The following is an 11,828-nucleotide window of genomic DNA, read 5'->3' as shown; positions in this document are numbered from 1 at the left end:
TTAATGTGGCTGACAAATGCCAGCAACATCAACTACAAGAGATGGTTGCCGCCCTTGACCAGAAGCACAAGGTTAATTCTTCTGCATCGAATCGCGAGAAGAAATAAGTACAGATGGCAAACAAGCCAGACGTGCATGGCCTTGGGCGACCTCGTGTTGGTCGTTTGGGTGCCTCATCTCCCGAAAAAATGTTCCCTCCACTTCAGTGTCCATGCCTTGTGGCTCGGGTCCACTCGGATCACCCGATGGTTGTCCAGGAGTTTATATATTAGCTTGCCATTAGCATCCACCACGCCAGTCGTCTCAAGTTGTAATCCGAATCGGGTCGTGTCGTTGCCGAGGATCTCCTTGAGCATGCTGCCTTTGGAGACAGTGAGTTGCTTGTGGTAAACCTCAAGAAAATTCGCGACAGCGCTGGCCGCTTCGAGGTTCGTATTGTGGCTGGGGTTGGATGAGGCTGAGTCATTTTTGGAGCCTACAACTGCACTGTACGAAGGCGCTCCCGTGTTTTTCCGACGGTGGGCTAAAGCAACACAAAGATGGAGCTGATGTCGCCATGGGTTGTCGACGCGGAGCTAGCGTTGGGGCGTCCTTTCTCGAAGGGCTGTATTCCCGCGGGATTGTGATCCACCTGCATACGGTGATCCCGCATTGTTCGAATAACAGTTTCATTGTACAGAGTTACAACCTTTGGACTGCAGCCAAGTAGGCGTGCAATCATTGGAGTAACTTTACCACAGTTGTTGCGGAGAAGTTCAGTATATGATGGCGAAAAATATCAAGGCATTTGTCTGTAGTTAAAGTGTTGGCGCGCCTTTCGGATGCAAGTATCGCAGGATATTTCGTTTTAGCAGTGAAATCTAATGGATGGTGTTTTAATGACGCCAAGTCCTGAGAACAGCAAATTTTCTCTCCCAGTGTAAAAATTGCTCAAGATATGTATTCTGGTCCCCTAGATCGTAGATGGCCTCAATAACTGTAAACCGATATATATGAATGATACGATGTAATCTTGACAGCACCATAGGAATTTCTGTTCGATCTTTCGACTGTAGCCGTGTATTCTACCATATGCTCTACCACACGAGACTGTTGTGATTGAAATTTGTGGTTTCTCCTGATGTTTTGTTGACTCCACTCCTTGCGTTCAATTGGCCAAAATTGCCACAAGTAATGTTATTAAGTTGAAACGTAGCGTTGTCACTGGTCGATGAATACATGAAATTCCCAAAAACTGTCCAATAAAGTAGTGCATATGTCATTGAAATTTGCCAGATTTCGCCTGACATGCATCGATTGCTGCAGTTGAGCATGACACCAACGTCAAAAGCAATCCATGTCGTCTACCTTCTTGTCATGCTCCGCGTCGTGCAGAAGACGCAGCGACGATCTCCCGTTCTCGAGGTGCGGGTCGGGCTTCAGCCTATGAAACTCATTGTACCTGCTGTGCAGGGCATGGAAGGATTCATCTTGCAAATGCTGACGGGCGAGTACGCCCACTTGCTTCTCGCAGGCAATGCAGCCGCCGTGGTGACGTGGCTTCGAAGACTGTCCAAGCGCCAACCATCTCAAGCAACATGGCTCGATGCGGGGCTAGTCTCCACCCACTTGCTACTCCTCGGGCGGTTGGCGCACCTTGCCATGACCAACGCCAACAGCGCAGATGCCTTTCGACGCGCGTTTATCGAGCATGGCTTGGTGTCTCCCGTGGACGCCGACCGACGCATTGGAAATCGGACGTGGAACGAGTGGTGGAGTGTATGGAACCCGCTCCCATTTGCATTCCACTTTCCTGGACACATCCAAACGGTCACGTATGGCTGGGTCGGCGAGCGGTTGCCGCATGCGCTGCAGATGGACGTGTACCGTCATCACAATTGCGCGGCCATGCCGCCTGTACTGCTGTTCATCCATGGCGGAGGGTGGATGCTTGGCTCGAAGAGCATGATCCCATCATCCTTGCTCCATGCTGTACGTACGATCAACAACTCATCTGTCAAGTCCAAGCCGTTCTAGGTTGCGCAAAAGGGATGGCTTTTCTGCGCCATGGACTACCGCAAAGCGCCGTTTGTGAGCTTTCCAGACCACCTGATCGACTGCAAGCGCGCTGTGGCATACTTGCGGTCGTCGTCACGGACGCTCCGAGCAGACACATCGTAAGAATCCCGATCAAAACTTGGGTAATGCTGTATGACGAAGGTCTAACTCGTCGCGGACAGGAAAATCGTAGTCTGCGGCGAGTCGGCCGGTGGTCATTTGGCTTCGCTTTTAGCCATCACAGCCGACGATAAGTTTGTGCACCGATGGACACCACAGCTCTTGCTAACGTTGGCGACAGGTCGTTCCAGCCCGGGTTCGAAAACGCTGATTGCTCCGTCATGGCATGTATCGATGCATACGGCACGCACGATCTCACGGACCGGTTTGGCCATTACGGACGTATCGATATCCCGTAAGCGCTCGATTGACTCCACTTGTTGGGGGGTCCCGACGAGCCGCCATCGCTGCAGCGCATGCTGCCGTTTTCTACCTGTATCGATTGAAGTCTCACCAACGGTATAGGAGGAAGTACCGCAATTACGTCCAAGCCGTCCTGATGAACAGCCGATTGTGCACGAACCGCCCGGCGTTTGAGCTCGCATCGCCATACTACCACCTTCTTCACCATAAACCGTCCGTGCTCGTTCCGCCATTCCTGTGCGTCCACGGCACGTACGACTCGGTGATCCCGTTTGAAGATTCACGCGAGTTCTACCACGCGCTGCAGCGCCATCGCGAGCATACGGGTCGTACGAACGCGGTCCCAGATATATTTGTCCCCGTGCCGCAAGCCGAGCACGCGTTCAACGCGATCCGGTCTCTTCGAACGCTCGCCTACAACGATGCTGTCTGCGTCTTCCTGGACGCCCTCGTCACTGCGCGACCGCGGCCCAAGACCACCGGACCGAGTGCAGACAGCGCGCCAACGTCCAGATTGTAATAGAATTCGCTCGCGACGGAGCCTTGGTTCACGTCATTTCAAGTCTAGACGAGATAGACCATTCTCGACATTCCAATGCGATTGTCGACGCATGAATGAGGTGAAACCCGTCACGGGATGATTTCATCAGGGTCTTATTGACGCTAAATCCACGAGCTGAAACATGAAGAGATTGACGTGTCAGGGGGAAAGCGGGCTGGGCCTGGACGACCGCCTTGTGCGTACCAGGGGACCTCAGGTTTTGAGAGGCTCCAGACAGTCGCAACAGTAAGGGAGTGCTGGCAGCATTTCCAAGCACAGACTAGTATGTACGCACCGAATCGGTGCGCACCAGCCCACCCCATCCCCAAAGTGAAACCGTGGCTAACACTAATTAGCTCCCAATCAAGTGATGTCGACCGACATTGGTACACATGGCTCGCTCTCTGCACCGGTGCACTCTCGCACCGCTTGACGGCCACTCTGCCAATTGCAGCTATGGGACGAGGACTCCTCACAGCGGACAAGTTCTGGGCTCTGCCGCGGCCATCCTTGACACGCGAGTCGCACATGAGAGACTCGCGTGGATCGGTTCTTTCAAAGACAGGGGTGACGACTTCGACAGCTAGCAATGTCGACCTGCTCGTGGTGGTGGTGCAGATGCCAGTTCTGGCAGCGTACTGCTGCGCGAGCGAGTGGGTTCAACTCGCGTCGACGTGTTCGTGGATCCGCCGTGAACTGCGTGAAGTGACAAGAACCCTCGACTTGGAGCCTGCCGGTGGAGGCGTGAACGACGAACACGTCGACAGGCTCCTGCGGATGTTCCCCAACGTATCCAGCGTCTTCATGGCCGGGTGTAGTGCTATTACGAATGCTGGGCTGTGCGGATTGGGCTTACTACTCAAGCTGCAGACGCTGAACCTCAGGGGATGCGACCACATCACCAACGACACGCTGGCTCTGCTTCGTTATTTGCCCCTACTTTCGGTACTGGACTTGGGCTACTGCAGCCGCCTCACTAGCCTTGCTGACTTGCCACCATCCATAACATCGTTGAACCTGACGAGCTGCACAGGCATCGACGACCACGCCTGCGCAGACTTGATCAACCTGCCTGCCCTGACAACACTGAGTTTGTGGTACTGCCACCAGGGCCAGCTCTCGGACGAAGCGATCAAATACGTTGGCCAACTCGCCAACTTGACTGCGTTGACGCTATCCAACTGCAGTCAAATCACTGACCGTGCCCTCATGTCGATCACGCGGTGCTCGAAACTGGAGACGCTGGAACTGGCCAACGTTGGCGACGTCACCGACCAAGGTCTGTGGCAGCTGCATACGTTGTCGTGTTTGAGGTCACTGGATCTGTCGGGGTGCTACTCCATCACGGACGCTGGCACGGCCATGTTGCGCCACTTCCCGTGCCTCGAATCGTTGAATCTCTGGTATTGCTCCAACCTGACCGACGATACCGTCACGTCGCTCGTGCAAGGATCGTCGCGCATCACCGTTTTGAACTGCATGAAAGTCCTGCGGCTCACAGACGCTTCTCTGGAACTCATGGGCGCGCGGTTGCACGCGCTGACCACTCTGGACCTTGGCAACTGCGACGTTATCACGGATGCTGGGATCGCGGCCATTTCAAACTTGACGCAGCTCGAAAGGCTCGCACTGGCAAGTTGTCCGGGGATTTCGGACGCTGGTTTGGTCGCGCTAGCGCCTTTAGTAAAGCTCAAAGCTCTCGACGTGTCAAATTGCCGCCAACTCGGCGACCACGCACTCAGGGGAATCCGCTACCTCTTGCAATTGGAATCGCTTAACTTGATGCGGTGCAGCCAGATCACCGATGTTGGCATCGTGCACCTCAAGGATCTCGTGAACCTCCAAACACTGAATTTGGCAAACTGCCGCCTCCTCACCGACAAGAGTTGTGCCATCCTGGGCCGCCTTGTCCGATTGAAATCGCTGGTATTGTGGTATTGCCACGGTCTCACCGACGAGGGCATTGCCGCGTTGGCCGCGCTGACCAAACTAGAGAGTTTGGACATTGCGAGCTGCTCCAAGCTCACGAACGCCTCGATTCAGTGTCTGTCAACGTTACCGGCGCTGGAACGCCTCGACATGGGGAATTGCGTCCTCATCACCGACGACGCCATGCCTTATCTCGCCAAGATTCAAACCCTCAAGTCCCTAAACCTTGCGGAATGCGCCGAGCTATCCGACGTCGGCGTTCGGTGCTTAGCGGCGCTGCCTCACTTGAGTTCGATCAACTTGTGGTATTGCAACAAGATCTCTACTGAAGGCGTCGCATTCCTCGCGCGACATACGGCCATCGATCGCTAAGCACGGACGTTAGTGCGCATGTCCCAGAAGAGAGCTTGTAAACTTTGTGGATTAGCCAGGCAGGGGCAGCGCGCTCCAGAACTACTCCTCACACTTTCTCCGTGTAATACACTCTTAGCTATGACAGCTTTTGCCCCTACTTCTTAGGAACTTTGTCGAGCAGCACGGCGATCCGAGCGAGGTCGTATTTTTCGGCGGCGACCAAGATGGCGGATGCGGCAATGTCTTTGTTGACGGAAAGTCCCTGTTGCTCCTGCCGCCGCTGGTCCTGGCCAACCTTGATTATGTTTCCGACTTCGGAAATGCCCACGTAAATATTGAAATTGTGCAAGAGCCCTTCGTGCACCTAGCATCGATCGATCAATCCATGCGTCTCCAATCGAACGCCAGAGACAAGGAGAACCTGCTTGGCGAGTCCAATGCGCCGCTTTTCCCACTGCTCCTCTTCCGCGCGCTGGTTCGTCGCGAGGAGTTTTCGATGGGCGTCGAGGCGCCACGGCCGATTGCTCTCGCGTCGGTGGACCTCTCCCTCACTCGGGTTAAAGTTGATTCGCCGCTTCGGTTTAGCAAAGCTGGCCTCCACAGACGCAATGAAAGCCGACGGGAGTTTGTCTAAGTTGACTTCGTCGCCTTCGCACGGCGTGCCATCTCCAAACACATCGTGCTTTCGATCGCCAACGTCTGCCATCGCGGTGCGGCCAGTGCGGGCTATAAATACCGATGGAACGAACTTGATCATCATAGAGTTCCAATGAACTCTTGGCTCACTCGGACGTGGTTCACTCGTCCCCCCATGATTCGTGCACATGTCATTCTAGGTGCAAAGTTACCCGGCACTCCACTTTGGAACTCATACGTGTGAAGTGCTTCAACAGGAAGCAGTTCATGCGATGTTTATAGGACAGAGTACACCCCGACGTCATGACAAACATCGACCAGAATCGAGCTGATCACTCAAACCGCGGATTCCATCACCAAAGGCAAACTGGCTAAACGAATCCAAGTGGTATCGAACGCTGCCTCTTCGTTGGCCAGCGCCACGTTTCACGAAAATGGGGGCTCGCCCATTGGACCTTGACCAGAGGATGAATGGTACTCTTCCTAATCACGTGGTAGAATCGATGTTGTTGCGTCAATTCTGCATGGGGGATTGTAGTCATTGCGAGGACGCTCGAGATTCGGACTTGTATCTGGACCGACGCAAGCTCACGAGAGAGAGAGAGATGCGCATTGACGACGTTGTCCTTGGGGCCGCAGTAGAAATGTTGTCCATCTGCCTGGCTGCACGCGTCGGGCAGGGGGCGTGTCTCCCATGCGAATGACAACATGGCGCGTCCGGCCCTTTGGCGACCACGCCCCTGTTACCAGCTCTGTCGAGCTAATCTGGCCTACTCATGCCTACGACAGTTGTGCCATCGATCGACGTCTCGTTGCCTGTTGTTACGCTTCGCACGAAACGTGCCATCCAAGGACGATTGCGCCAACGGTCACAAAGGGTCGGGATGTGGGGTGATATCGACTCCATGAAGACTGGCGGTTGCTTTGGCGTGTACCTCTTGTAACCGCACGTGATGCAACGTCGTGGTGTGAAGTTTTCCCCAAACGCTCACGTGCTTTGTGAAGCGGCGCGATCACGGTGAAAAAAGAGTGAGCCACCGACGTGGCGAACGCAAAGGTGCCTTTCGTGTGGTAGGATGGTGGTAGATGGAGACTAGTATATCGCTTCCAAAGGGCGAGAACGGGAAACTGCATTCGCAGCGATGTATCACCACCGACGTGACTGTTGGCTTAAAATTCACAGTCGCCGTTGTCGAATCTACACTCGGTCGAGTTGCATTGGGGGTCGCAAAAGTGGTTGGTTTGATCGAGGGGACTGCACGTATTTGAACAGCCCTCGCGGCACAACGAAGGCAGCTGCCGTTGCTGGCAAAACACCGTCGACGAAATGTCGACGTACCACGGATCGAGCTGCGCGACGACGTCGTCGGCGATGAAGTCGATCGGGTTGTAGTTGAGATAGAGGTATACGCCGGTGCGGGCCGTCACGAGCGCATCGGGAAAGACCGAGATGTTGTTCGACTCGAGATACAACCAATTCAAGAGGGGGAGCTTGTGGAGGTCGGGGGGAAGGGTCGAGATGTGGTTTGAATCGAGGGCGAGGACCTCGAGTCCGTCCATTTGCAGGATCTGTGGGGGAAATTCGGTCAGGTTGGTCGAGGTGAGCCAGAGCGAATTCAGGTGCTGCCAGTTCGCGAAGATGTGGGCAGGAATGGCGCGAAGGGACGCCCCCACAATAAAGATGGAGCGGAGGTTGGCCCCAGGGTTTTGCAACGCGAGGGGGACGTGGTCGAGCGCACTGTACCGAATCATAGCCAACACGACCGAGCTTGGGATCGCGGAACTTGGCATGTTCCATTCGACCATACCCGTTTGTTCAAAGTGGAATCCGTACATTGACTGGAACTGCGACACGGTGTCGGCGGCCAAGCCATGGCGCAAGCTGCATTTTTGGATGTGAAGAAAGAGAAGGTTTGGACCGATTTGCGACGCATTGAGCTTGGCGTCGACGACGTCGTGGTAATTGGTCGCGTTGCACGTCCAGCGAAAGTAGATACAGTTGCACGACCTTGAAAACCACGGGGCCGAGTCCAGCACGCAGCCAGGGGGACACGGTTCTCTGTAGAATTCCGCAGCGATCGCCACGACCAGCACAGCCAGCCCCCACAGAATGCTCAATACAATCACCCCTACCAGAATTCGCGCGTGGTCTTGGTGCCAACTAAAGGCTTGTGTTCCACCGGCCAAATATGCTTGAACCGAGGCGCGCTTGCTGCCTCTCCCAGTCATCGACCCATCCAAACTGGCTGTCGGGGCTGACAACGACTGTCCTGAGTGGAGGTTCCCCACGCGAACGTTGTGTATCGATGCCGTGGATCGCACCCGCTTGGTCGCTGCACGCAAAGCGATGTAGTTCATGATGCTCGGGACAACCACCATCACGGGCTGGATCGGGGACCACACAATCAAGGTGCGAACCGACGTGACAGACCTCGCGAGCCATACAAAATTGTGAGACTCGTTGCCACTGCCGTAAAACTTATACTCGACGAGAGGAATGAGGAAGAGGAAGAGGGGAATGCCAGCCGATAAGAGGAACGAGAGGCACGCGTCAAGCAGCCCGATGAGTGCCCTCTTTAGCCCCGAGCTGCGAAACAAGAGCGCCCAGGTCGTGATGAGGCAGTTGGACGCAAGCACCATGGCATACAGAAATGAAACGTGGCGGTCGACGAGGCGTTGCGCCATCTGCGCCGCGATCCACGTTTCCGACACAATCTCGAAAAAGTGGCCGATGGCCATCGAGACATTGGGGGGAATGCGGAGCTGCAGGGTAGAATTGGAGGGATTCTTGCCGTCATGGGCCGCCAACGACTTGATGCGAGCGCTCCTCTTGCACAACAAAACGCTGATCGCGGACGTTGCCGGCCGACGAAGAGGAAGCAAGAAAGGAGTCAAGTGCAAGAATGCCATCCCGAGAAACAGAATCGACGACGGCCGGGGCGCGTATGCCCGCATCACAGTCGCCTCAAACGGCGTCAGGTTTATCATGAGATACGCGACACTGAGGAAGTACATCGTGGACATGCCGTGCAACGAGTACACAACAGTGAGAACGAGCCATTGAAACCATCCGAGGGGAAGGCCGAGCAGAGTCGTCTGGGAGTGCCGAGGAGGGTGTGACGGCGGCGCCATGTGCGTGTCAACCTGATGTGAGATTTAAATACCTTCCCGGCGTTACCATGTGCACGTGTTTGAGGAGGTTACGCTCCGAGTTTGACTCTGACAGAGATATGAAGACAGAGTCAAGCAGCGTTTTTTGCTCTCCATTTTGAGCTCGGTCGCCAGTCCGTGCAACATGTGTGGCCGCCTAAGGTCGAGTGGCAAAGTGCCGACCATTTCCTGTTTCCCTGCTCGAGATGAGGCGCCATATCCACGCGGTGCTATCAACGAGTTGATACCCCGACCACACGTTACGTCTGCTGCGGTGCCAGTTTCCGTTGGGACTGAAGCCGTAACTTGGTGTTGCCATGCTTTGGAAAGGGTGTAAGTTTGCATGGATTACCTGTACAAGGCGAATTCGATCCTCTGTAGCAATGCCACCGCCTCGCATCTTGGGACCCGTAGTGCAAAACAACTCAGCCTCGCGCACTGGATGCATTTACAGTGCAGAACACAATGGATCTGTGGCGGCCGAATGAGGTATATATTCCTCTCGCCTGGTTACGGTTCTCCTGTGAAGGCACTCCAAGAAGTTGCTGATACTTCTCCAGCCATGTCAACAGGCCCATCTGGGAGCGGCACGACCAAACGGCCAACCTCTCGCTGTTCCCGACGAGGCTTGGAACCGTGCTCTCGTCCGGCGCGCTTGCGCCAACGGTCTCCCAGGGGCTCTGACAACGCTGCAATTAATCTTAGCAAGTTCGTTCTGCGATTTTCCCACACAACAGGTACATTTGGGCCGCAGCCCTGAACCCGGGGGATGAGTCCCGCAGTACCGCGACCACAGCGTCAAACAACGTCCTGCGGCACGTGGCTCTCGCCCCCCACTCCCCCGTTGTGTCGGCCCCGACACGACCCGCCTCGAGACCATTTTCCTCTTGAGACCAAGTAAAATCTGCCAAGTGCACCCACCTATCGCACCGTAAAGAGAGCGCCAACGGAGTGACTTGAACAGAGACCATCCAAACTAGGATTGGATGAGGCCGTTCGTGCCACTAGCGGGGAGATGCACCCAGGCCACACAAACGAACCTGTCGTGCATGTGGCATGAGCCCACACTCCCCATCTATCCCATGGAGACACTTGGAACCGAAACGCTTTGTTGTGTTTACGATTGCTCGCCGCGATCTAGCCGTCCTCGTCGTCCGATTCGACGTTGATGTCGTGGCGGTGCATCATGCCGCACTCTCGTTCGTGCTTCGATTCCCCTCGGTTCACGTCCTCGACTTCCATGGCCACTCGTTCGCCGAGCTCAACAAGCTCCATCGCAAACGCGCGCTGGCGGTCGTCCTGCTTCTCCATCTCGAATAGCTCGTACATTTCACCGATCGTCAAGTCGCCCCGCTGCTTCAAATCTTCTCCTTCCATGCGCCAGCATTCGTATTCCCCCAGCGTGTAGAACAGAAACCGATCTTCCTCCATGAACTTGTCCGCTAGCGTTGCAAGTGTCCGCTTGATGAGCTCGGGGGTGAACACGGTGAGTTTTGGAGGCGGTGGTCTTGCGGCAGCCGCTGCCGCCGCGCGCGCTTCGTCTTCGCGATCGAGGGAACACAAGTACTCGCGGCGCATGTCAGAGTAGATTTGACTGATGAGGTCGTAGAAGAGCGTGCTACGCTTCTCGCGTTCCTTGTAGTCCACTCGCTGCAACCACTTGATGGGTGCCGACACGTTGTCGTGCCGTGAGTCCAAAGCAATCCACTTGCGGCCTGTGGAGGAAGCCGAATCAAGCCGGGCGGCGGGGAACCGAACGGACCTGCACGTAGCTGCGTGTGGTGAGCCACTTTGATCGAGTATTCATTGCGCGCATAGTACTGCACGTCCAACATGTACGTTTCCGTGAGTTTGACGGCTGTCGACGCCGTGGGCTTCCACGGCACCCACTGCAGCTTGAACAGCTTTTCAATCAGCTGCGCTACGACCTTCTTACAAACGTGTGGCCGCGACTTGGGCGTACCGTTGGGTCCGTGATCTCACATGTCCATTCGATTTCTTGGTGGCGGAGGTCGGGGCCGCAGTTTTGAACGGTGTACCGCCGCTTGGACACGTTGAGACGGATGACACTACGAAGACGATGAGGGCGTCTCGACGATTTGTAGGATGGTTCTGTCATCGAGGATGTACTCTGTCAGTGGAATGTCAAAGTAGGCGGAGATGGTGGCGACGGAAAGCTGGGACACGACTTGCCGCCTCGCCTGGTACAGCGCTTGGAGGGTCGTGGTCGTGACAACATCGTCGACTGTGCGGACGAGACGCTTCGTATGGCGGACGCCGACGGCCGCATATTTTTTCACAATCGGTTGGTATTTATCGTAATACGGCTGCAGCGCCATCAGAATCGGCAAGATCTTTTCGTGGGCGAGTTGCTCGAATTGGACCTCCTTCGCCTTCAACTCGGCCACGAGAACGCGAAGTTGGTGCCGTGTCAAGTCTCTGCGCCGCGCCGCGTCATGCAGCAGCACCATGCACTTGGTCTCGATCGTCTGGAGCTTCTCCTGAACATGGTACTTGTCGTCGAGCTGCCGGTACTTGACGCTAGCTGACGCTCCCATTGAAACATGTCGGTCATGCGGGCCGTTTTTCACCAGCGAAACCGTTCGCACACGCGCTGTCGGCCGCCCTCTGACACTTTCCGCGAGGGATATTCTCGGCCAAACACCGGCGTCAAGCGACGAGGCACTTGCAATCTGCTGGTAATACCCTTGCATGGTTTGGATAGAGCTCGTGTACACAGGGCTGCATCTCGACGCTC

General features: G+C 55.4%; 5 protein-coding genes across 7 annotated transcripts; 3 read left to right on the top strand and 2 right to left on the bottom strand.

Annotated features, from left to right (window-relative positions):
* The first annotated feature begins 1,279 nt into the window (after positions 1 to 1,279).
* Positions 1,280 to 3,090, top strand: H310_02438 (hypothetical protein). Of its 3 annotated transcripts, XM_008865943.1 has the most exons (6): positions 1,280 to 1,404; positions 1,453 to 1,971; positions 2,017 to 2,156; positions 2,220 to 2,291; positions 2,339 to 2,452; positions 2,563 to 3,090. In XM_008865943.1, exons 1-6 carry the CDS (start codon positions 1,288 to 1,290, stop codon positions 2,978 to 2,980), a joined length of 1,380 nt encoding a protein of 459 aa, XP_008864165.1. In that variant the 5' UTR covers positions 1,280 to 1,287; the 3' UTR covers positions 2,981 to 3,090. The 3 variants fall into 3 exon arrangements, with proteins under 3 accessions (XP_008864165.1, XP_008864167.1, XP_008864166.1); XM_008865945.1 differs by having other exon boundaries at positions 2,339 to 3,090; XM_008865944.1 differs by having other exon boundaries at positions 2,220 to 2,452.
* Positions 3,091 to 3,442: 352 nt separating this feature from the next.
* On the bottom strand, positions 3,443 to 6,010 carry H310_02436 (hypothetical protein). Its single transcript, XM_008865941.1, has 2 exons — positions 5,706 to 6,010; positions 3,443 to 5,648 (listed from the first exon to the last, which is right to left on the bottom strand). The coding sequence occupies exons 1-2, from the start codon at positions 5,988 to 5,990 to the stop codon at positions 5,439 to 5,441; spliced, it is 495 nt and encodes a 164-aa protein (XP_008864163.1). The 5' UTR covers positions 5,991 to 6,010; the 3' UTR covers positions 3,443 to 5,438.
* On the top strand, positions 3,458 to 5,302 carry H310_02437 (hypothetical protein; the record flags this gene model as incomplete). Its single annotated transcript, XM_008865942.1, has 1 exon — positions 3,458 to 5,302. The coding sequence occupies one exon, from the start codon at positions 3,458 to 3,460 to the stop codon at positions 5,300 to 5,302; it is 1,845 nt and encodes a 614-aa protein (XP_008864164.1).
* Positions 6,011 to 7,458: 1,448 nt separating the features above from the next.
* H310_02435 (hypothetical protein) lies at positions 7,459 to 9,065 on the top strand. The gene has a single exon (XM_008865940.1). It carries the CDS (start codon positions 8,418 to 8,420, stop codon positions 8,982 to 8,984), a length of 567 nt encoding a protein of 188 aa, XP_008864162.1. The 5' UTR covers positions 7,459 to 8,417; the 3' UTR covers positions 8,985 to 9,065.
* A 1,103-nt stretch (positions 9,066 to 10,168) lies between these two features.
* On the bottom strand, positions 10,169 to 11,651 carry H310_02434 (hypothetical protein). Its single transcript, XM_008865939.1, has 4 exons — positions 11,201 to 11,651; positions 11,034 to 11,139; positions 10,833 to 10,986; positions 10,169 to 10,785 (listed from the first exon to the last, which is right to left on the bottom strand). The coding sequence occupies exons 1-4, from the start codon at positions 11,626 to 11,628 to the stop codon at positions 10,208 to 10,210; spliced, it is 1,266 nt and encodes a 421-aa protein (XP_008864161.1). The 5' UTR covers positions 11,629 to 11,651; the 3' UTR covers positions 10,169 to 10,207.
* Between the last annotated feature and the right edge of the window lie 177 nt (positions 11,652 to 11,828).

Source organism: Aphanomyces invadans (genome assembly GCF_000520115.1).
Source record: "Aphanomyces invadans strain NJM9701 unplaced genomic scaffold supercont1.3, whole genome shotgun sequence".
NCBI lineage: Eukaryota > Oomycota > Saprolegniomycetes > Saprolegniales > Verrucalvaceae > Aphanomyces > Aphanomyces invadans.
The sequence above is the reverse complement of the archived record's forward strand: the minus strand, read 5'-3'. Positions and strand labels throughout refer to the sequence as shown.

What these genes read in the sequence shown, in the direction of transcription:
- H310_02438 (XM_008865943.1), top strand. Translation starts at nt 1,288, where the DNA reads ATGCATCGATTGCTGCAGTTGAGCATGACACCAACGTCAAAAGCAATC. An exon ending in GACGATCTCCCGTTCTCGAG is followed by an intron (nt 1,405 to 1,452) that starts GTGCGGGTCGGG and finishes CCTGCTGTGCAG; the next exon opens with GGCATGGAAGGATTCATCTT. An exon ending in ACGCTCCGAGCAGACACATC is followed by an intron (nt 2,157 to 2,219) that starts GTAAGAATCCCG and finishes CGTCGCGGACAG; the next exon opens with GAAAATCGTAGTCTGCGGCG.
- H310_02436 (XM_008865941.1), bottom strand. Translation starts at nt 5,990, where the DNA reads ATGGCAGACGTTGGCGATCGAAAGCACGATGTGTTTGGAGATGGCACG. An exon ending in GCATTGGACTCGCCAAGCAG is followed by an intron (nt 5,649 to 5,705) that starts GTTCTCCTTGTC and finishes GATCGATGCTAG; the next exon opens with GTGCACGAAGGGCTCTTGCA.
- H310_02435 (XM_008865940.1), top strand. Translation starts at nt 8,418, where the DNA reads ATGAGGAAGAGGAAGAGGGGAATGCCAGCCGATAAGAGGAACGAGAGG.
- H310_02434 (XM_008865939.1), bottom strand. Translation starts at nt 11,628, where the DNA reads ATGGGAGCGTCAGCTAGCGTCAAGTACCGGCAGCTCGACGACAAGTAC. An exon ending in GTGAGATCACGGACCCAACG is followed by an intron (nt 10,987 to 11,033) that starts GTACGCCCAAGT and finishes GTCGTAGCGCAG; the next exon opens with CTGATTGAAAAGCTGTTCAA. An exon ending in CCACACGCAGCTACGTGCAG is followed by an intron (nt 10,786 to 10,832) that starts GTCCGTTCGGTT and finishes CTTCCTCCACAG; the next exon opens with GCCGCAAGTGGATTGCTTTG.